The sequence below is a fragment of the Sylvia atricapilla genome, chromosome 16 (genome assembly GCF_009819655.1).
Source record: "Sylvia atricapilla isolate bSylAtr1 chromosome 16, bSylAtr1.pri, whole genome shotgun sequence".
In the NCBI taxonomy this organism is placed as follows: domain Eukaryota; kingdom Metazoa; phylum Chordata; class Aves; order Passeriformes; family Sylviidae; genus Sylvia; species Sylvia atricapilla.
In genome coordinates, this window is record NC_089155.1 from 261648 (window position 1) to 284788 (window position 23141).

General features: G+C 46.0%; 1 protein-coding gene across 1 annotated transcript; it reads right to left on the reverse strand.

Moving 5' to 3' along the window:
* Positions 1-620: 620 nt before the first annotated feature.
* MMP24 (matrix metallopeptidase 24) lies at positions 621-18402 on the reverse strand. Its single transcript, XM_066330463.1, has 5 exons — positions 18123-18402; positions 7032-7246; positions 5583-5721; positions 4411-4677; positions 621-3125 (listed from the first exon to the last, which is right to left on the reverse strand). Exons 1-5 carry the CDS (start codon positions 18202-18204, stop codon positions 2788-2790), a joined length of 1041 nt encoding a protein of 346 aa, XP_066186560.1. The 5' UTR covers positions 18205-18402; the 3' UTR covers positions 621-2787.
* Between the last annotated feature and the right edge of the window lie 4739 nt (positions 18403-23141).

The window sequence follows — 23141 nt, forward strand, 5'->3', positions numbered from 1 at the left end:
GGGAACAATGTGTCCTGCATTTCTGGACAAGAGCTGGAATACAGGCCCTGCCTGTAGAGAGCTTTGGCCAGGCTGATGGGCAGCGAATCCAGTGCTTCTGTAGCACAGCACAGGATCGCAGCAAAGAGCTCAGGGGTGGGAACTGTCCCTTACACAAAAATATGTTTGTGCCCAGATCCAGGTTACCCCAGGAGTGCCCAGGGGCTGATCTTAGCAAAACAGAAGTGATAATGAATGGAATTTTGCTGAAGGAAAGCTGCTTCCCACCCTGCAGCCCCCTGTGGCTGCAGAAGGCTGTTCTCACCCCGAGCACTTCCTGGAATACCTCACCCCTGGAAACTCCCATAGGTAACACCTGCCCCCAAAACCAGGTACCAGGCAGGTGGAAAAGGTCCTGGGGTATTTCTGTGGCTCCGTGGAGCAGCAGCTGAGGCTGGGTTTTGGCAGCCCAGGGCAGCAGCTCACCTTGCTGCAGCCACCCTGAGCACAGGGTTCAGCCTCCTGTCCACCCGGGCACTGCGCCGCATGAACAGCTTGTTCCTTGGGCAGGCCAAAAACCTGCCTTTGGGGCAGGGGGGGAGAAAACACAAACAAATCCAGACATTGCTCTCTGTTGTAAATTTTTTTTTATATAATTTTTGTTTTTAATGATGGCTGTTGGAAGTTGCTCAAAGGTTTGGGCTGTCGCAGTCCCGGCGAGATGGCAGCGTACAGATGAGACCGAGGTGCCACGTGGCTGTGGCATCCGTGGTGTGTCCCACCACACCTCTGGTACACAGAGCAACGCGGAGTAGCGGGGGCGTGTCTGATCAGTAGCTCTGATTTTGTTTGGTCCTTCGCACTCCTTCACTCATCATGAGACGTTAGCACGTTTTGTCACTACAGTTCAAAGTTTTGCATCTACGAGCTTCTCACTTACTTTGTAATATGTTGGTAATAGTTTATGTTTAAACACAATAAACAGCTTGGCTATGGAAATCAGTTATGAAGGACAAAATACAGTTTGAGACCACATGTTAATGCAGTCATAGTGGGCTTCACCAGACGAATCTATGTGTCTATCCTGCTTCACCAGAGCAATATTTGAGCACTAATTAGCAATCTGTAATTCTATCGATCTCTCTGCTGCTTTGTTCCTCATGGTAATTAGGAATACTTCTAGCATGTTTGTTGTCCTTGGGGTTTTTTTTCAGAGCTGACATTACAAAGCTGTACTTTTTCTATACTAAGTGGACATTCTGTGCATGGCATTTCCATTGCACTTAATAAAATTCAGTTATAGGCAGAGGGTTTAGGTTAATCACCTGTTCCCCATGGTGAGTGGGCAAAGTAATTCTTGTGCTGACATGGATGGCACTTCTCTACAGTGCTGGACTTCACCGTTACACTGCACTGCAAAAGACTCTGTTCCACTCTTATTCAACATGTTAAAAATATCAGCATCAACATGAAAATCAAAAGTCTGTGGTTAGGGCACAATGTCCTGAATCACTCACAACTGTAAGAGGGACAAGCAGAAGCTACTGTTGTAGGAAGAGACCTGTGGAAAGTCACTAGCTGAAAGTTAAGGTATTTTTCTTTCCTTAACCTGATTTTTATGGCTCTGTCAAACGTGGTAAACTCATTCTACTGTGTGGCATGCTTCCTTTGGTCCTTGCCAAATATTTGCCTGTGAAGAAGTGAGTGAAACAAACCCCCAAATCCTGAAGGCATACAATGTTTGTAACATCTACAGGGGTTGGATTTAGTTTTATAAAAAGGCCTAATTCTTACTGTACCTGGATTATTTCAGCAAAATAAAATGACAACCTCACTCCAAACAAACATTTCCATTCTCCTGAAACCCAACATACAAATTCCACAATCTAGTTACACATGCCACAGAACAACAACCCATCTTTTCCCAGCATCTTAACAGGCAGAGTGCAGTCTGTCTATACACATTCCTGGTATTTTGGTAACCATTGGTTCCTGGGTTCTTGCTGGCAGGAGCTTAAATCAATTTAAATGACATTTAAATATTTCTTTCATGATTGGCTCCCAAAACAAAAACCATGATTTTTTTTTTTTTAGACCCGATTACTTTGTCTTCAGATTGTCCCAGTCTAGGGCTTGCCAAGTGTCTGGTTTGGTGCTTCTTGAGCTTCTGCTCCACACTCCAGTACCTCTTTGAGTGCTTGGTGGTTCCTCGTGCACTGTGCTGAGTGGCAGCATTGATTAGTTATGAATGTACAAAACATCTGACCAGCAGGTATTGGAAAATTGTATCCAGGCAGATCCCTGGATTTTTTAATAAACTAAGAAGATTTTTTAGAATGATTCAGCATCAGAATGTCTTCTGCTTATGACACTGAAATTGTTCTTGTTCATAGATTTCATGATCTTAATTCATTTATGAGACAGCTATTAAAAAAATGGTTCTGTTCAGAGGTGGTTTAGCTACACTGGAGAATGCTGGGTTTAACAGGGAGCACTGGTGCAGGGAACTGAAGGAAGTTTCCCAGATCAGTTGAAACCTGTCTCGAAGACTGGCGCTGGCAGAGCGAGCCGGTGGATGGCACCACGACCGGCAGGTGACCAAAGCAGTACAAAGGAAAGAGGCTCCACACTGCAAGGCTGCCTTCCTGTATTCCAGTTTTCCTGCTTATTTCCATCCCAGGGTGTCCAAAACTTGTAGGTCATTGAAGTAGTTTTGTTTGGTAGGCTTTTCAATGCATTTTTTCCTCTTTTTTGTGTGTGTCCATAGTCCTCATTAGCTCAGTGAGTTGAAATGTGCAGCGGGCTGTGTCATACCCATTCCTGGACAGGTCTTTTGTAGTACACAACATTTTGCTGCACCTCTTTGTTTTTAAACTGGAAGATTGTGTATACCAGGACAAGGATACACAGAGACAGGATGCAGGGGATCACCACTGCGATGGCATTGACAGTGCTGGGCATGTCATTTATTGTCACCATGATATCCACGTCGTCATGCGGGAGGCGCCGGTCCTTGCTCCGCTCAACATCCTTCTGGTTACAGCCCATCCAGTCCTTGAGGATCGACCTGGGGTAGCCTGGCTCCACACTCAGCCTCTGGTTATCGAACTTCCAGTATTCCTTCCCTTTGTAAAAGTAAGTGTAAACTAGGAGACAAAACAGAGAATATTCCTCACTGTTTCCAGTTAATGACCTGTGCTTGTGGGAGGACATTAAGGGAGCCTGGACAACCTGAAGATGGCCATTACCTAAGTCAATAAAACACATTTATCCAGAGAATTCCCAAGCCATTGGAAAGTGAAGGTGTTTTTGGAGCTCGGATTTAAAGGAGAAGACATAACCCTGGCTAGTGTATTCAACATTGCCCATGGAATACCATTCCCCTTCGCCAAGACAAGCTGGGAATTAAAAAAGAAAACCCCACTAACTTTAAAGGAAGGGTTCTGCAGTGAACCCTTTTCTGCAATGAGTTATTTTTTTACTAAAGCATCTGTAAATATGTGCTCATCATTACCAAGTGATTAACATCACCTGCAGGATGCCAGTGTGTGCCTGGGTGAGACAATGTTTGGAAGAACACCAGGTTTCTGTTCATTCAGCCTCAGGGAGCAAATGCTGAGTAAGATGAGTCCTTTTTCCATAGAATCCCAAAGATTTGGCCTGTGTTAAGGGGCAGTGTTGTCCTGCTAATAAAAGGGTAATGCTTTATACTGCATGTTGTTTGAAGCACCTCCCTCTCCTCAGATGACCCATTTTCTAATGACTCTGAAGTTACTAGAAAAAAAGAAAGAGAAGGGAGCTGTGGTGAAAGTGTTGGTGTCCTGCACTGTTCCCTAGCTTGGCTGGCTCTCACTGCCATCCTCCAGCCTGGCCCAGCCCCACTGCCATCCTCTTACACCACAGCTCCAGGTTTGAACACAACCTCAGTGGCACAAGTCCCTTCTGTTAGTTCTCTCCCTAACTGGAGAAGGAGGAAATCTTCAAATCAGAGAAAGAAACGTGTTGGAAGGAGCCTCTGGACCTCCAAGCTCCTACTCAGAGGAGGCTAATTGCTAACATCAGACAGGTTGGAACATTTAGCAGCGAGCCAGAGTTCACTACAGGTAAATTAGGAGGAAATGTAAGTTCCAGCATCCCCAGAACCAGGGCCCAGGAAGAGTTGGGTAGGGTCAATTGCATTAAAAAAAGTCCCATTCCCACAGAGCTGGACTGTCACTATGTGGTTTAGCAGCTGAGGAGGTGTGTGGGTTGGGATGAGGGTCAGGAAGGATCTCAGACTGCTGCTGCTCACAAAGCCCAGGTGACCCTAGGGCTTCTGAGACTCGATTCCTGGATCAGAAAATACCACAAACACTCCACATCCAACCACCCAGCTCCCAGCACAGACCAGCTCTTCCCAAGCTAACAGGTGCAATGACTTCAGACACATACAGCCTTCCTTGCTGATGAAAGCCCCCTGAGGAGCCTGAGGGATTCCTCTCCATACGGTGATGGGTTTTGGGTATCCTGGGTCCGTTGCTCTCTTGTCCTCGTTGTACCTCCAGTACCTGTCCCCTTTGAAGAAGTAGGTTTTGCCCACGGGCTCCCAGCGCAGCGCGGTGTCGATGCCCTCCCGGGGCAGGCAGCTCCCCAGCTCCACCAGGCTGTGAGGGTAGCCTGGCTCTGCCGTCACCTCCTTAAAAACCCAGTACTTATCTCCTAGAGGTGAGTGGGGACACAAACAACAACACAGGTTGTCCTGTTAGCAGTTGGATCAATATGAACCTAAACCAACTGCAGTGAACCACAGCATGTTGAGGGCTTCCAGGCTTAACTGTAATCTGTGAAAAAGCTGCTCCTCCATTTTGAATCTGAGACCTTATTTTATCTGCTGCTTCTCAGCTCTTGTTTTGGGAGAGCTGTTGAACAGCCCTTTCCCATTTACCTTCTCATACTAGTCATGACTTGTCTCATCCCCTGTCTGCCATCCTTTGCTCAGGCTGAAATGTTGATCAGCCCAAGCTTTTCAGACATTTCTGTTGCCTTTCCCTGAGCCTCCCAAGTTTTAGCACAGTTTAGAAAACTGAAATGAGGAAGCTACAGACACAAATCCAGAACTTCAGGTACTGCAGTTTTGTACTGGCCATGCTTTCCAGCCACCCTTCCTTGCTCACAGCTTGCTCTCAAGTTATAGGATCCTGTTCAGGCACTGTCACCATAAAAGGAGCTAAAGTGAGCCCAAGCACAAGGTTGGTCATTTTGTCTCTTTAGGAGACAACTGTCTCCTAAATGAAGTTTAGGAGTGCCCTGCACCTGTAGAGGCCTCAATTCCCTGGCAAAAGGTGTTCAAGAAAGTAAGCAGGGCACTTGCACTCCCTGAGAAATAGGAGCTGTTTCTTGTTATCACATGAAAGTCAATGTCCCCTAATTGATATTAACTCTATACAGAGATTGTCCTGGCAATGCTAGCCCACACTGAACTGTATTTTAAGGATCAGTGGGTGCTTGAAGTGCCCCTTTGGAAAAGGGCAAGGGTGCAGCATACCTGTTTTCACCATTGTCATGCCATAAAAGCAACCTGAGGTGAGGCAGCAGTGGTTGGCTCGTGCTGAACTGTACTGTACCTTTGAAGAAAACGAATTTGCCATCAGAGCGCTCATAGGCTGCGTCGATCTTTGCAGGGAGCCCCTTCCAGAACTGCTCAATCTGCATGGGATACCCTTCCTGCACCCGGTTGTTGCGCAGACGCCAGAACCAGCGATCCTGAGGAAACCAGAAGCCTCTTGAGACTGAGTACTTTCCTCCTGCAGTCAGACCTGGCTGGGTCCAGCATCCAGCACTACTAATCCTTGCCTAGGCCCCGTAACCATTAGGGCATGACACAAGGCCTGCTTCAGGTGACAGCTCCAACCCAGCCCAACACTGTCTCTAGTGTGGGAAGTGCTGTGGGGGGAAGATGGCAGCCCAAAGGGGAAGATGTTGATTGATGGTGCTGTGAAAAAGGGTGGAAAGAAGGAAAAGGAGCAGGGGGGAAGTGAGTTCACAGCTGTAAGCACTGTGGCCTCTCCATATTTTGTCACTGAGTTGTCACGCTTGTTCTGGTTCGGTTGAAGCTCAGCTCTTGGAGCCCAGGAGAGCCAGACAGCCTGAACATCCCCATGTGACTATGTGAAACACATAAGTTTTAAAGACACAAAGGAGTTTTATGAAATATCACTTTACATATTTGATCATTAGTTAAAGCTGCAGTGGATGCTCAGGGATGAGCCTGAGCAGGACAGAACTTTTGAGATTTGTCCCAGATATCGTCCCAATCTTCAACTAGTTTCATTTCAGAAATCTTCTGCAACTGATTTGGTTTGTCCATTTAATAACCTTCAATATGACCCTTTCCCCACTTCACACCCATTGGGCTGAGTGAAAGTTACTGGTATTTTGGGAATGGGATCATGGATGTCCACATTCAAGGTACTCTAATTGGTTATTGAGCAAAGGGCTGTAGTTTACAACAAAGGTTGACTCAAACTCCCCAGGTAGGCTGAGTGCTCCCGAAGCCCCAGTTCCATGCATGTCACCTCTGAGACAATGAGGTTTGCTCCCAGAGAAGCTGTGGCTGCCCCATCCCTGAAAGTGTTTCAGGCCAGGTTGGATGGGGCTTGGTCTAGCAGAAGGTGTCCCTGTCAATGGCAGGGGGTGGAACAAGGTGGTCTTTAAGGTCCCTCTCAACCCAACCCACTCTAAGATTCTATGGTTACCCATGGTACTGATATTGCTTCCTGTCTTTAAGGTGGCTCCTCTCAGGCTTTGTGGCGTCTTAATTCTCTGCCAATTCACTCAGTTCACATCTTGGAGCACAGGATGTCTGGGCATTTTGTAAACCCCATCAGGCACTGTTTCCAAACATTACAGAGCCAATCTGCTCGCACTTCCTTCCAATATTGCTCAGTCATCACCCTCGGAAGAACAGAGCTCTTTTCACAGACATTTCAAATCTCACTACCAAATACTTCTATTGACCTTTTCCAACAGTAAAATGAAGGGAAAACTCATGAGTAAGTGGGAATTCTTAGTACCTTGAAAACAAACATTTCTCCTCTAAAGAGAGCCACAGTGTTAAAGTTGCCATCACAGATATTCGGTTTGGAGCCAGGGAGAGCTGGTCTATCACCCAGAGGAGGATTGGGAGGTCGTGGCTGTCTCTCGTGTTTTCTTTCTGAAGTGGAGTGAATTCTGCGAACAGGAAGAGTTGGTAAAGGCCTGGTTGGCTCCAGGGGCTCTATAGGAGGACCTAGAAGTGAAAAGGAATATATTTAGCAAAATGGACATGCCTTTTTTTTCCTGTAAACTTCAAAAGGCTCCAGGCTGGATGGACAGCTCTGCCAGGGATTTACGTATTTCTGATGCAGAGCTCATTCCCTAGAAATGGGGAGCAGATCAAGATGCATCCACATGTGAAAACTATCCCAAAACAAATGAGTGATAGGAACTGAAGAAGAGCCAGAATGTTTTTGTAGGTCTTTCCAAGGAGGCAGGAGCTAAAAGGAAGGAGGAGTCAGGCCAGTCACTTTCCCAACTGAAATGAAAGGCTGTAACCCTTGAATAGAAATGTTTAACAGACCATAAAAAAAGGAACAAAAAACTCTGGAAACCAAAACAAAACCAGGGAAGAAAAAGTTAGGGTGTGAAAACCAATGCTACATTGTAAGGGGAAGTGCAGGGAGTAGTTTATTACACATCACTGTCCAATCTGTGCTTTCCCTGGCAAACACCTGTGATGAGGGACCTTATCCCACTCAAGTGATGCCCTCCCAGCACAGCTCTCCCTTTCCATCCTTCCCCAACTCAGCTCTGTGATCTGACAAGGCCACAGGAATGTACAGAGAAATAAAAACACAGGTGAGTTAGACTGGAGCAGAGGTCCTAAACTGCCTCTTGCCAAAGGATGTTTTCATTAACTGTTAGTTGTAAATCTGGAGCAAATCTCACTCAGAGAGTCACATTTCTTGTTGCTTCTCAGAGAAGGCCACAAGTTAATGGCAATAAAGAGAAGGCCACTAGAGCAAGGGATTTTGGTGGGCTTGAGATGTGAAGATAGTTTATTTGCAGAGATCATGGTTTCAGTTTCAATCTGAGCCTGCAGGATAAACCTCTACCTGTGGGCAGAATGGGGGCTGCAGTCATGGGTGCTGTTTCAGTGTCACAGTTTGGGGCCAAGATGCTGCACCCTAGCTGGAGGTGAACACTGGCCCTGGATGAGGGTCATCCTCACAGCCTAGAAGAGCCCCCCAGAGCTGGGCACCTGCCCATAGCCAGGGTGGGAAGGGATTTATGAGGAAGGATTGAGGTACCCATCGAGGCCTCACATCGGTGGAGTTGGAAGAGGGCTTTGGCACATAAACATTTTGAACTGTGCAATCTGAAATAATGGTTTGGTGCATTAGTCTCCATGGCAGCTTAACTCTTAAATGTTCCATTTTCAAAGGACTCCTAAAATGAATGAGTGCTTAACATGTCCTGGAAGGGTGACCAGATTAGGAATATCCTCACAACTAATGACAAACAAGCTATCAGAGAAAGCCACCTCAATAATTGTTAATAAGCATGTAACAGTAAGAATCCTGTGTGCAGGTTTCATGGATATAGTGTTCAGAAAGTACCACTTGGATGGTAAACTCCAACTTCCTGCAGTACCAGGCCAGAAACCTCCACCAGCAAGTCCTGTAATGAGCAAAGTGTTTCCAGGGCAGATACAGATTTCAACCATTGAAAATCCTCTATAATGCACAGTAAACTGCTTTAATGATTGAGTACTGTCACAGCTGAAGTCTGCCTTACCCATTGCCTGAGTCTGTGCAGTTTTAAATTCAATGTTTTCTTTCTTATGTCTAGTGTCTTAACATTTCATCATTTATAGATCTTAATGGGAATGCTTTTAAAATTCTCCTTAATGAACTAAATAGAGCAGTTTCTTTGGTCTGTTGTTGCAATGGCTTTTGATTTTCAGATCTTGAGACTTACACCTCTTTCTTCAGGGCAACTTGTTCTTACTTATAATGTGATACTTTGTGCCATGTGCAGTTATTAGCAACTATTTTTATTTACTTTATTCTAGAGCTTTAATGAAAGACATCAAATATTGCTTACAGAAATACTTTATGAGTATTCTCCGATAATGATTACCCTTGGAAAGCTGTCCACATGAAATGGATACAAATACTATACTGATACTTTGTATTTCTCCTTCCCTCCAATCTTACTGGGGCAGCGCCCAGTATTTTAGCTGATCATAAAATTTCCAAGCTCTGACACTGCTACTGGCAGAGACCTGTGGATTTTCCCCAAATGGGTTGCAGCTGAGGTCTCCAGACAGTGCCTGTGACAGGAGCAGCAGGGCTGGGCCAGGCAGAGTGGGCACATCCACAGCAGTGCTGCAGAGCAGCTCAGGAGGTGCTTTTGGAGACATGCCCAGTCCTCTGCAGTTGCTGTGCGTCTAGTCACACTCAAGTTCATTAAATACATCCTTTTTGGACCAAGCTAAACTTAAAGATGCATTTCTGGAGTGCATCCAGGATGCTGCAGCTGCAAACAGGCACCACGGGGCATGGCAAGAGCTGACCCACAAAACCACCTCCTTCCTCAGAATATCTACAACGTGGGTGTCTCAGTCCTCAGGATCTTACTTGTTTCACACCATCCCTACGTGGGGCTGGATGTCCACATCTGCTGCTGCTGCTGCTCCTGCTAGCAGCCACTGACTGTTCACCTTTCTGTGGACCTTTCTGTGGTGTGAAGCAAAGGCACCTCTCCAAGGGCAGAGGTTAGCTGGATGTCTGACACAGGCTGGAAAGCTCCTGGAGGCAGGACTTGGTACAGTGGGACGTGCACAGGAAGGGCTGGCAGTGGAGAAAGGGGCCCCAGACAGACCAAGGTTCTGGTTTGTTCTCTAGGTGGAGGCAGCAGTGTTCAGCTCCTGCAGGAGCAGAAAGTTCACAACCAGTTTTGGATGTCAGAAATGGCACTTGGTGCCAGTGACAGAACCCAAGTAAATGAAGTCTGAAAACCAACAATTCACGTTCTGCCCAGTGAAGATGGAAATGCTTGCATTAAGAAAGAGAAGTCTTGACTGGGATCTAAGCAAGGGGACAATAATCAGTGATTTACTGAGCACTGCAGACACTCATTAAACAGCAGCATGACCCCTTCCCTCCTGTGCTGCCTTCCTCATGGCTTTGAGTGGATGTGGCTGGTAAATAACACTGGAAAACCTCTAATGACCTAACTGATAGGATTCCCCTGCCAACAGCCTGGCACTAAGGTCAGCTATAGCCCACCGCTGCAGAAATACAAGGGAGGTGTAGTTTGCTGTTTCCCTCCCTTCCTTTTCAAGGAGCAAATGCTGCCATGAACTGACCAAGCCAGAGATGATCATGAGCAGTAGGATGAGGACATGATGTTAATTCCCTATCCCTCTCTTTTAACAGAAAAAAAGGGTGAGACAGGAGTAGCACCTAAATAAAAAAAAGACCAATGTGTCTGACAAAGATCCACCAGAGAATCTGATGCACAGAAAATCTGACCATGAGGTGCAGAATAGTGACTGTATTGTTATGCTTATAGGATGGAAATTTAATACTTCCATGACTGGAGTTACTAATTCACTGCCTTTGCACAAGTGAGGACCACTTGTGTACACAGTCACAGCCTGCCCTGCCCTGCACAGGCAAGTCCTGTACAGCTCCCCTATTCACCTCCAGTGCCCATGGCCTGTCACTGTCATCTACGGAGAAGAAGAAAGTTCAAACAGCATCTGCAACCCAGGGCAGCAATGTAAAGGTTTGACATGGCTAAAATGCCACTGAAGCAGCCCCACAGAACTGGCACAGCAGAAGGAGTTATACACACCGTGGTCAAGATGATGCCAAGCAGCAAGGACTCAGATGAACCAGGGATTTGCTTCAGGGAAAACATTTGCTAGATCAGTGGAGAGAGCTCTCAAGTCAGGCCCAACAAGGGAGGCTGGCCCTGTACATGCTGCTGGCCACAGCCAAACCAGGCCTGGCAAGGCTTCCCACACATGCTGCAGGTGGTCTGCAAGCTGCTTGGATGCAGACTTTGTCATTTCACTTCAAATATTCCTCTTACTGTTCTTCCCTGCATGCCTGATTGTGGGAATACACAAGACAGAGAGTAAGACAGATTTAATTAGCATAGCTAGTTTGATAACCTAGCTATGATAACCTAGGGAAGAGGAGAGATTCAATCAACCTCCTACCAGAAAGATGTTGTAAAATGCATTAGCTGTTTGTATGATCTTCTAACCTAATTATTGTAGTAGAAATTATTAACCTTCCTGAAATGGTATATAAGCCGTTGGAAAACCTGAGTAAAATCAAATTCTGATCATGACTCAGTCTTCCCGTCTCTCCATCAATTGCCAGTACCTGATGGATGTTTCCTTGCTACCTTTCACTCATTTTTTTGTTTCTATAACCCAGGCTTCTAATTTATTCTGGTTGAAGCTTTGTCTCCTCCCATACTTGCACAGACTGCCTTTTCATTTTTAGTTGCTGCCTCCACTTAGTCCCTGAGTGTGGCTTAAGGTGGGAGGTGATCTTACAGCTGTGCACAGGCGAAGAGCAGAGGAAGAGCAGAGGAGCACACTGAAAACACGGAAATCCTCAGGTCCAAGTGCTACTCAGGCAGAATTTGGTGTACAGTTATGGGGATGGGAAGCAGAAGCACAGCCTGTCCATTAGTGCAGAAAGATGCTCCTTCATAGGACCTAAGGCACTGGCAGAGCCCAACTTGGCACAAAAACAGAATGAGCAGACACCACCCATTAGGAAAGCTCACCAGTCATTCCTATTTCCAGACTCCCATCACAGTAACCTGCCTCTAAAAACAGCTCAAGGCAGGATGGAACAGGTTTACCAGCAGCAAAGATGAGTGTGTGAACAAAGAGTCACTTAAGACATGCTGGCACTGTGGTATTTAATACAGAGGCTGATCACATCCACCAGTGTGACCAGGCAGCAGTGCAAACAAACCACATTCTCTGCCACTACACTTCCAAGCAACTTCAGAGAATCAGACAGAGGAAAAATATCTAATTAGAGAAATGTAAGTGAGAGAGGTTATTGCATGGGTCTGCAACCCAGTCACCTAGTTATCATGTATGATCCCAGCACCAGAGCCAAGTCCACCTATGGGACTGATCCTGCAGCCACTTCCACACAGGAAGCAGGAAAGAAATCTGGAGCTGGAAACTCTGTGTTCTGGAGGCAACTTGCTGGGACTTAACAGACACTGTGTGGAGAAGAATAGTTTCTTTCTCTCTATCAGAAGCAAGGCAAAGAATGTCAGAAAGCTTTTGGGTCACAGCAGATCACCTTTAGAGTGTGACTTCCACCACTGGCACTTAGCCTCCTCCCTTCATGCTTCCTCTGCCGCAGAACATCTGAATACCAAGGTGACCTGTGAAGATAACACAGAGAGGAGGCATTTAGGAGCCACTGTGTCGATAGTTGAGGACAAAATATAATTATACTGTCCTCCTGGCTATTGACAGAGTGTTCCCACTACTGCACAGCACCTGCCTGGAGCTCAGCACCTTCCTGGCTCAGCCTGTCCCAGCCTGACAGCACAAAGGAGGATTTGTCAGCTCAGGGGAGAGAAACATCCACCTGCAAACAAAGGCCTGTCCTTATCTTCTCAATATTCACTCCAAGAAGAAAATTATCCTCAAGACTACAGTTATGGTTTGAATAACTCAAAGCAGGGTTTTGGGTTGAAAAAGCTGAGCTGCCAGCATGTTTCTGCAACACTGAACCAGCTATCCAGGTATACAGGCAAGGCTCATAAGCCTTCTTCCAATCAAAGCCTATGATCCATGGAAGCCAGGGAGAGCAAGGGAAACTCACCTGGCTGCTCTGCTGGCTCCAGGGCAATGCAGAGCAGCCCCTGTTCACACTACATGACACAACTGGTAACAAGCTACCTCAGGGGCCAGAGACTGTCCACAAAACCTCCTGCAGGAAGGACTCCTTTCCCTTCCTCATTTGACAAACTCACTCACAGAGCATTTTGCACTTTGGGGCTCAGCCTTCAGGGCTGAAGTGAGTTAAGATGTCCCGGTTAGCCTGGGTCCTTGCCACAGTGCAAAACAAGCCCCAGCACCCACCAATGGGTGGACAGTAAAGCCCCTGTGATCGTTACTGGGTGGCAGGAAGGGTTTCTTGAGCCCTTCTCACACAGACATTCTCCTCTGAATGACAACTGCCCCCCAGGTGATAGAGCATTCACCTGGGAGACAAGTGCTCACAACAGACATCCTTGCTCTAAGCCAAATGAATGCTCTCCTGGGCTCTGGAACAAGGTGGTTCACCTTGTACTTGGATTCTCTGCTTTGGGTGCCAGAAAATTGGGTCAAAAATTCCCAGGTTTAGGCAGGCAAATGAGAGGTCAGGGCTCTGTAAGATGCTCCAGTTTCCTTCTGGAAAAACTTTCACAAGCCTGACATCTGCTCCACAGCAAATGCGAACATTTTTCTACACTCAGAAGAATCTGTAGGATGAGAAAAGTATTTCCTGCCCAGTCATAACACACACCAATGATTTTCCATCAGCTGAGAACCTCCCAAGAGAGATGGGCTCCCTCTCAGCCTCTCCTTTGGAAGAGTCCTCCAGGTGTCAGGTGGAGCCCAAGGACAGCACTGGGAACCAGGCTGTGTTTCAGAGGACTGGGAATGAAGATCTGGCATATGGCAGGTGGGGCTCTGTGGATGCACCAGAGGTGGAGTCTGGTGTTTCCTGCTGGGTCCAACAGAGTCTGTGGACAGGAGGAAAGGTGCAAATGAAGTGATGCAACACAGAGAGGGTGTCTGGTATCTCTGCAACATTCCAGAGATGTGGCAGCAGGGCACATCCCTCCAGATTCCTGATTTCCAATAATTTTCTGTCCCCTCTCCTCCTACGGGCACAGTACCATGGGGCACGAATCCACAAGTCTCAAATCTTGCAGCTTTTACAGGTGAGGTCTTGGACATTACTCTATTTCCTCCCCATGTCCAAAAGGACATTTTCAGAGAACATTTGCAGGTCCCACATGACAGCAAGGCTTGCTCTGATGGTCTCACTCCCAATGCAGTGTCATTACATGGAAATTCTCCACCAGGTCTTTCTGCTGTTCCCTCACAAGCCACCCCACACACAGATGCAGTTTACAAGGATTTGTGATGATCAGAAGGGTCTGTAGGTTACAAGAATCTCTATGGCTGCCACTGGGAAAAGGGGAGGGAGTTTATGGAACCCATGCATGCTGCACTGAAGGGGTGAGGCTTGTGGAAGGTCCTGGTTGATCATGGACACTGTGCCCTGCTGATCCCCTGTTCCTGGATGTCAGAGCTGGTGTTGTCCAGTTCCTCAGCCAGGGCTGGAGTGGTTTCATGCCCAGTCTGGACCTCAGCCCTCATGGGTGCAGCATGTGCTCTGACTGGGATGTCTTCTCTTGAACTGCACAGACAACGTGTGAGGCTGAGACTTCCTCAGTGAGATTTGGGATGACCCAGATCTCTGAGGTTGTCTCCAGGGTTAATGAGCTGGTCTACCTTTGAATGATTAGGAGACCTCCCCTTTGTGACCCTAGGCTTTGAAGGGCCCTTGAAGGTAATGGCCTGGTTAACCAGCTCTGGGGACATGAGTTTTCCCTGTACATCATGTCAAGCCCTCTGCTCCACAGACAGTCACACAAGTCACTCCCCATGAGAGGCTGCTTCATCACCCACTGCAGTACAGAGAGCAGGATGTGAACAATCATGGAATCACAGAGTCATTCCAATTAGAAAAGCCCTCTGAGATGATCAAGTCTGAGATGATTAAGACCCAGCACTGCCAAGCCCACCACTAAACCATACCACCAAGTGCCACATCCACACATTTTTTGAGTATCACCAGGGATGGTTCCACCACTGCCCTGGGCATATGTTCCAAAGCCTGTTCACCCTCTTAGTGAAGAAATTTTCCCTAATACCTAGCCTGAAACTCCCCTGACACAACTTGACGCTGTTTCCTTTTGTCCGGTCAGGTTTTACCTGGGGAAACCCTGACCTCCACCTGTCTCCACCCTCCTGTCAGGACAAGGTGACCAGTGCTGCAGAGTGGCCAGTTCAGGCTCTGTGACACACCCACAGCTGAGCATCTCTCCTCTCTCTACCTGCAGTACAGCTCCCTGCAGCCCTGGCTTCAACACTAGCAAAGTTAAGAGGCAACTCAACAGGATATCAAAGGGACGTGGAAATTGGTATCACTTCCAGTTTAATTCCTTCCTGGACACATCACCTGTGGCACAGGCACATAAGTACAGAGGGAGATATCCTTCTGAAAAGCACATACAAAGTAGAGCCCCACCACTTCCTTGTTTTGTCAAGCAATATGCTATAGGAAGCAGCTCTCAGGAGATGGGAATTCGGTGACTTGTGTTACAGCCCTGTCACACAGGGAGCTGCTGGCCTTGCCCTCAATAGCTCAGAATGGAAGTAACACTTTAAATATTGACCTTACACTAATCAGAATGGAGCACAAACAAGAGTTCACATCACCTACTGTCTCTTTGGGTGAGTTTTGAAATAAATTCAGCAGAAAATAAATTAAAAATTCAACAAATCATTATATGACAGATCTGGACACATTTCTTTTCTAATGGATAAACACAGATACAATATAAATCACATTTGAAATGCATCATTCTCAAAAGGAAACAAAATGGACTTCAGCTTTAGCAGAGCCTCTGTTCCTTGTTCTAGCAACTTCAGTGGAATGAAAAACTGGAAGTTTTGATTATAACTATTTTTTAAAAAGCACACTACAGGCAAGACAGTGGCGCTGTGTCTGACTTTGTAGAGTAGGTTACTAAATAATACATATTGAACACATCCTGATGCACTGTAGAGAATGTCAAAGCAGCAAGAAAGCAGGAGATTTTGGTTTTTGGAGAGGCTCTCTGGTAGATGGGCCTCTGGCATTCCCAAAACTCAACAAAGCAGAGTGGCACTGTGGGAATAAAATACATTAGTTGAATGTTCCTGCTAAAGCTACAAGAAGGGTATTTCAGCAGACCCTTCTCAATTTTAAGATCAGATGAAGCGTTCTGTTCTTTCAACATTAATTCCAGGGAGAAACATCACCTGCATTTGCCAAAATTTCTTTGTGAAGCAGGAGTGTAAAACCTAATTTTAAATTCAACTTTGTTTTTCGGACTGTAACTCTGTACCAAGGGTTGAAATCTCTGCCTGGGGAAGAAAAGCTCCTGTGGCAGAAGCTGCTCCTTCTCCCCACAGGATGAGTTATCTCTACAACTCCTAACACCATCCCCAGCCCACTCCAGCTCAAAAGGCTCAGAGCCCCATTCTGGGGAGTGCTGGTCCCAGCTCAACCCCTGCTGATCTTGGCTTGAATCCCAAAAGTGAAGCAGGAAAGCTTTCAGTTCCTTATTTGCTCCCTTTCCAAAAACCTGTCTGAAAACAGAGAATTTTTTCTTGATTGTACTTCCACTGTCTGTAATAAATTATGTTTTTTTCTTTCTGTTTAATCAAAATTCACAGGAACTAAATCAATATTTCAAAATAGAAACAGCATAATGGCATTTTGACAGCCTTCAAAAATTAACACTTAGGTCTATTACTTAGTTAAAGTTTAACACTGACTACCCCAGCACTTTATTTCAAAACCCTCCAGAGTCTCCACTATCCTGAGAACCAGAACACGTACTGTGTTAAAGTATTCATAATTAAACAATACCATAGGACAATTAACATGCAACTTCACCCTGAAAACGATCAAAGAGAAGATGCACCAATGAGACAAGACAGTTCCCCTGGGTGTACTTTAAGCCATCTTATTTTACATGTTGGACTTGACTTGGATATCTTCCTCACGCTGAGGCTGGACTGCATTCTACAAATGCCTGGTTTTCTCCACTGCCCTCACAAGTCAGAGAAATTATCCCAGAAAGAGACTTTTTCCAGGCATCTGCATTAAGCAAATGAATCTCAATCTAGTCACAGAAAACAAACACCAAATCTGACTCAAAGAGTTAAGAGATCGTTTAGACCTCTAAAGTCCTGCTACACTGCTTTAGAATCTTACAGATCTTGGCACACATTTTATTAGCAGCAATTTCAAACTCACTGGCAGATCACTGATGCAAACATTGAGAAGTGTCAGCCCGACACCAATTCCTGCAGCAAGCTCTGAGAAACACCAGCTTTCCCACTGATAACTGCCTTACAAGTATCTTTTTCACCTTTAATTCATTCTGTATCTGCTCTACTGCTTCTGGGAGCTAATATTTGACTCCAGCTGCACAGTTACATAGTACAACTGCTCTGTGCTGCATTTATTCAGTAACTTCTCTGTCAAACTTGTACTTTCCACAAAAAGTGAAATCAGGGATGTTTGATGAAATCTATTTATCACAGGTTGCCACAGACTGTGACCGTTAGTCTCAGTCTCCCCCGAGCTCCTAAAACCTGGATTTCTCTTTGCTCTCAGAGTTTCCTTCAGCCATTAATTCTGCAAGTTCCTGTCCTCACACCCTGGTATCCATGATCCCATCACAGGGCAGCACAACATCTGCAGTCCCTTGATTTTCTTCCATAATCTCTCTTCCCCTTTTTCCTATTTTCCTATTTGCCCAATATCTTCATGGCACATACTGTACAACATGTTCAGCTGGAGATTAAAAAAAACAAAGTGTTCCCTAAGCAGATCCAAACTTTCTTTTGCTTACCTTATATATAATGAGAAAAAAAATTAGCGTATTAATACTTTTTACCTTTCCTTAACGTTCCAGGCTCTTTGCATTCTTTTCCATTATTTGCACTGGTTGCTCCTAATGGACAAATCTTGGGTACAGCAAAGACTGTTTTCTTTTACTCCTTGATTTGGGGACACAGTGAGGGATGGAGCAGCAGTGGCATCACAGAGGTTTGGTTATCCTTACTTTTGCAGTCATCTGGTACTTAGTCCTAGATCAAGGGCTTTAAACAGTCCCCCACTCAGCTCTGACAGGAAATGCAGCCCAACATCTGCAGGCATGCAGGTGCTAATTGTAAAATAGTCCTCAGGCTCAAACTTGGTGTAAGTAAAAAAATAGGTAGAGTTGCTCACCATAGATTTTCTGAATTCCTTGGAGGTCATCCTGGGGCAGTTTGAAGTTGTGTGTTTCCATGTACTGGTAGAAAGGAGCCATAATAGCACTGGGATCATTGGAGTGTTCCAGACCCAGGGCGTGCCCCAGCTCGTGGACTGCAACCAGGAAGAGATCATTGCCTGTGGGAAAAAGGCACCCAGGTTAGCACACAGACACAGCCTGAGGCCATCCCAACATCCTCTTGCCCATAAAGCCAGAAGCAAATGCTTTGCTCTCCTTCTGCACAGCAGGTTAGCTCCTGGGGATGCTTTTAGTCCCAAAAGTCTGCACAGCCTTTAGCCATTGTCATGGAAAGGGCCAGAGGCTGCCAGCCCCAGAGTAGGTAAAACAGGCAGTGCCTGAGTGAAAGGATACTGACTGTAGACTTTTTGTAGAGAATTTACAGAAAATGGCCAACAAAATCACTCTGATAACATTGGCTCCTTATCTGAATGCTGCCAGGAGAGGTGAGAGCACCAAGAGTCTGATAATCAGTGGTGAGGTGGGTGCTTTGTGCTCCTTCTGGGTCCTCTGGTGCCATGCTCTGATCGGCCTTGGACCAACAAATCATCAGGGAAGTCTGCAGGCACCTGGCAAGGCAGGAGAAAGCACAGAGAAGATCAGGACAGCACCCACTGTCCCTTGTGGGCTGCCCTATCTCCTCCAGCATGGGCTCTTCAATGTGCTTTTACTCTGCTGGACCCCTGGCACTGCCATGTGTGCAGGAGCTGAGCACACGTAGCTCCATCCTGCCCCACTCCCACACAGGGAAAAGGCTGGATTGGATCCCAGCGGTGCAAGACGGAATGAAGGAGGAAAGAAGGGTCAGGACTCCTCTTGACAGGAAGAAGAAGGGATGAGGAGCCCTGTCTGGTGCAGAAGCTGGGAGCAATGTCAAGTAGGGGTACCTTCACCTCCACAGGCACACATCCCTCTTCAGTCCCACGGGCCTGGGACCCTCGTCTCTTTGATGCAGTGTGGTCCTGGATGTCCTACTCCATAAGGGCACTGGAAAGTGACCCAGGCAATGCTGTGTAGGGATGAAGACACAGCCAACAAGGACTGATGTAAGGGTCTCCTCACGGCAGTAAAGTGTCTGAGCCCTTAATTCTGCTTGAATTTGGGCTCCTCTGGTTTTGGTTTTTTTGGCAGTGCAGAAACCAAGAGCACTTGCAATAAGACACTTGCAATCAGTTGTAAGTGGCAGTTCAGTGGCTGCTCTGCAGCCTCTCCAAAGAGCTTCTTCACAGTTCCAGCTGCACCTGCCTTGGAGGTACCAAAGCTCCATTCTGTGCTGAGCTCTCCCTGAGACAGGAGTTGCAACAGTGACTCTCACAGAACCATCTCCACTTTTTAAATAGTTACTGCTTCACCGTTAGTCATAAATACATGACAAAGCAGTTTCAGGGATCTGCAAGCCTCTACAGCAGGGAGCTTTGCCAACATCTGAAGATATCTGAAGTCAGTACCAAACAGAGCTTCCCCAGCCACACATACCACCCCAAAACATTTAAATGCTCTAAACATTTGAGTTGGAGGGTGAAAGCCTCTGAATATGCAAGACAGTGCTGTATTGCACTAAGGTTAAAATATACAAATACATTTCAAATAAAATTTAAATACAGTTGTCCAAAAAATATATACAGCCTAAAATTTAGCCACATATTTATGTAAAATTTCTGTAATTGGAAAATCCAAATGGAGACCTACTTAGTAATTTTTTTTTCTCATCTGTTGCTGAAAAATCTGGTGTGTGCAGAACAAGTCAATACAATGTCCAACAGCATAGTATAAAATCCATGAAGTAGTTTTATAGTAAAGTTCAGAGGACTGATGACTCTTCACAGGTTTTCAAAAACACTCAAGCTTAGAAGATGCACCCAGATTCCAAATGGGATTCAGAGATTCTATGTCCTGTTGCAAAACTGAATGGACTTAGTCTCCTGTATCACCTAAATGCTCATGAAGGCATCTTTTCACTGCTATCACAACTACTTACACGTGGAAGTCCACAGTAAAGGTCACTCAGTACAGAGCTGACCTCATGAGACTCTGCTCATCACTCACCACAGGCTCACAGTCTGTGCCTGTGCTCACGGATATCCACCCTCACCTCCCCTTGGTGGTATTTTCCTCCTTGCTAAACTATCTGCAGTATCTGTGCTGCCAGCAGGTCTAGAACTTGTCTCTATCTAACTCTACATACAAATCTATGGAAATGACTTGCCTCTGTTGGCTAAACCTTTACCAGGAGCATAAGATCAGGCACTATCTTAAGTTAAATTAGTTTTAAATAGATTTCAATGGCTTGTTTCTGCCCAAAATAAATGCCAGCCCACTTTACAGGTGGAAAACAAATCCTGCAGAGTCACAGGATGGTTGAAGCTGGAAGGCACCTCTGGAGGTTGTCTGGTCCAATGCCCATCTCAAGAAAGGTCAAGTAAAGCAGGTTGTCTCGTCAGGTTTTGAATGTCAAGTTTCTCATACTGGGAAGCTGCACACAGGGCACTCCAGATGTGACAAGTGGAAAGGAAAGGAAGGATCCTCTCCTTGTTGGCATTGACCTGCTGCCAGTGCTCTTCCAGAGGCAGCCCTGGATGCTGGGAGCCTTCTGTACTGCCGCCTCATGTTCAACTTGCTCTCAACCAGGAGCCCCACGTCCTTCTCTGCAAAGCTACTTCCCAGTCTCTGGGCCATCAACAGTCCAGGGGCAGGGCTGTGTATTTCCCCTTGCTCACCTTTCTTAGGTTCCTGTCAGCCTGTTCCTCCAGCCTCCTGAGGTCTCTGAACAACAGCATCACTGGGCAGTGTTACAACCTGCTCCTCCAAATTTTCTGTCATCTTCAAGCTCACTGAATGTGCACTCTGCTACATCACTCACGTCATTTCATCAAGATATTAGTCAGTACTGATCTCATGCAACTCCTCTGACACATATCCTGAACTTCTCCATCTTGCAGTTACTGCAGCCAAGGATGCAACTGATCTTCACATCACCCACATTTCTACAACTATCAAGTCCAGCAGATCATCACTGTCTGTTCCTTATCACCAGTTAGACAACCAGAAAGAGTTCTGTGATGATTGGAAAGATGAAGGCTCATTCCTGAAGAAGCACCTCAACCACCATGGTGGTCAGGCCAACCAGCTCTTCCATGATGGAACAGAAACACACCTTTTCCCAGCTATGCTCAGGAAATACTTGTTCCTGGAAACACAGCTGTGGAAAAGTTTTAAATCACCATTCTGACTGGCAGCTGTGCGTGAGGATGTCACAGAGCACAGGAAATGTTGGCTGGGAAGCTTTTTGCAACTAGAGGTAAATAACTCCCAAATAAATGAACTGTCCCAGGTTCCAGCACAGCCACAGCAGGCAGGTCAACAGTGGAGTGGAAAAGCTCTCCTCCTCCATGGCCAGGAGGCCACCCAAACCAGAGCAGTGATAAACCCGAGCCGGTGGCTGGAGCAGGTGAAATAGAGCTCAAGAGAATTCCTAGAAAGTGAACTGACCTCCACAGAAAGGAAGTCAAGAAGCTCCTCCTAGTTCTCTCCAAGTACCCTGATTCTCAGTGCTGTGGCTGCTTCTCATCTGCTTTTGCTGAAAGGCAGTCATGGCAGAAGCATACGCAGCTCCCTCTCCTTCTGCTCCCTGCCATGGCCAAAAACTTTTCACCACTGTTTAATCCTCTCATCTTTCTATTCCAGCCTCCTTCCAGACACATCTTTTGATCTTATCCTTCCACCATCCCCCTGTCATCTCCTTTATCCATCCTGCTGTACACTCTAAAGGAGTATCAGGTCTGAAACAACTACTACATCATTCTCAGAGAACAAGTGAGACAGTGTTGGAACCCTGAGAGAAGGGAGAAAAAGCCCAGAGTTCTCAAAAATCCAGCTCAGGATTCATCATCCTGTTTTCTCTTGAATGGCCACTTCATATCAATATTGTTAAGCAGCAAGTTCCCCTTGCTAATGGTAGGGAATTCCAGCATGGAGGAGAACACATTGTTCATTTCCTTTCAAAAGAGCTATGATTTGCTCTGAAAAGAAAATATTGAGGTATATAACCACCAATATGGTTCTCTCCTCCTACAGCACTCTGCTGGAGCTGTGAGGGCCCTCTCTGTTCTCACCCACTGCTGAGCTGGAGGAGCCTGGAAAGAAGCGTGTACCCTCCACATTGTTTCTGTTGGTTCTTGAATATACAGAAAGGTCTCTGACCTCCCAGTTCTCCACATTTCTTGTCCAAACAGCATTCCTCATAGTGTCCATCTTTCTGGAGCAAGATTCACATGGAGAACTAACAGCCTAGCTTGATGCTTTGCTAAGAAACAAGGTCAGGCAATGGGATACAGCTCCCGGATTTCCTGTTTAACCCACTCCCCTAAGACCAAGTGACAAGAAAAACCTGCACTCAGAGTATCCCAGGCACCTGGGCAAGACAGTGGGGTTAAGAAGGATCTGTACTTGGAGCAAACAGTCGCAAGAGAAATACAACAATTTTTGCACATTTGCACCATCTGTACAAAACAAACAGGTCTAATCAGAGACCTGCCTGAGCCGCCTCCTTCCCAGTTCTCAGGAGGCAGCCAAAATAACCATCAGAAAGAGGATGACCCTGTAAAACTGGTGGGAGTAAGTCGCTTCAGTGAGTGAAATAGCTTGACCTGCTATGCTAAACACAAAGAAACACAGTTAATTTAGCTTTGAAGTTGCTGATGTGTTTTTCTTACCAGCACAATGTTATCATCAGAGAAAATGACAACAGAGGACTTACCTATAGCACTATAAAAGCATCTTCCATTATCATGATGCCACACCAGGTGAATACACTGCTTACTTTACAACGAGCTCAGTGGCTCTATACAACTTGAAAGATAGTTTAAGTTCAATTTTCTTAATTAAAAACAATCTGTGTTCAGGAAAAATCTTATTAGCTGGTATGCTCCCAGATGAGCTAACTTACTTTAGATAAACTGCAATATAAGCATACATCA

What these genes read in the sequence shown, in the direction of transcription:
- MMP24 (XM_066330463.1), bottom strand. Translation starts at nt 18,204, where the DNA reads ATGGCTCCTTTCTACCAGTACATGGAAACACACAACTTCAAACTGCCC. An exon ending in AGGAATTCAGAAAATCTATG is followed by an intron (nt 7,247 to 18,122) that starts GTGAGCAACTCT and finishes TTTCACTTCTAG; the next exon opens with GTCCTCCTATAGAGCCCCTG. An exon ending in CAAATTCGTTTTCTTCAAAG is followed by an intron (nt 4,678 to 5,582) that starts GTACAGTACAGT and finishes ACTCACCTCTAG; the next exon opens with GAGATAAGTACTGGGTTTTT.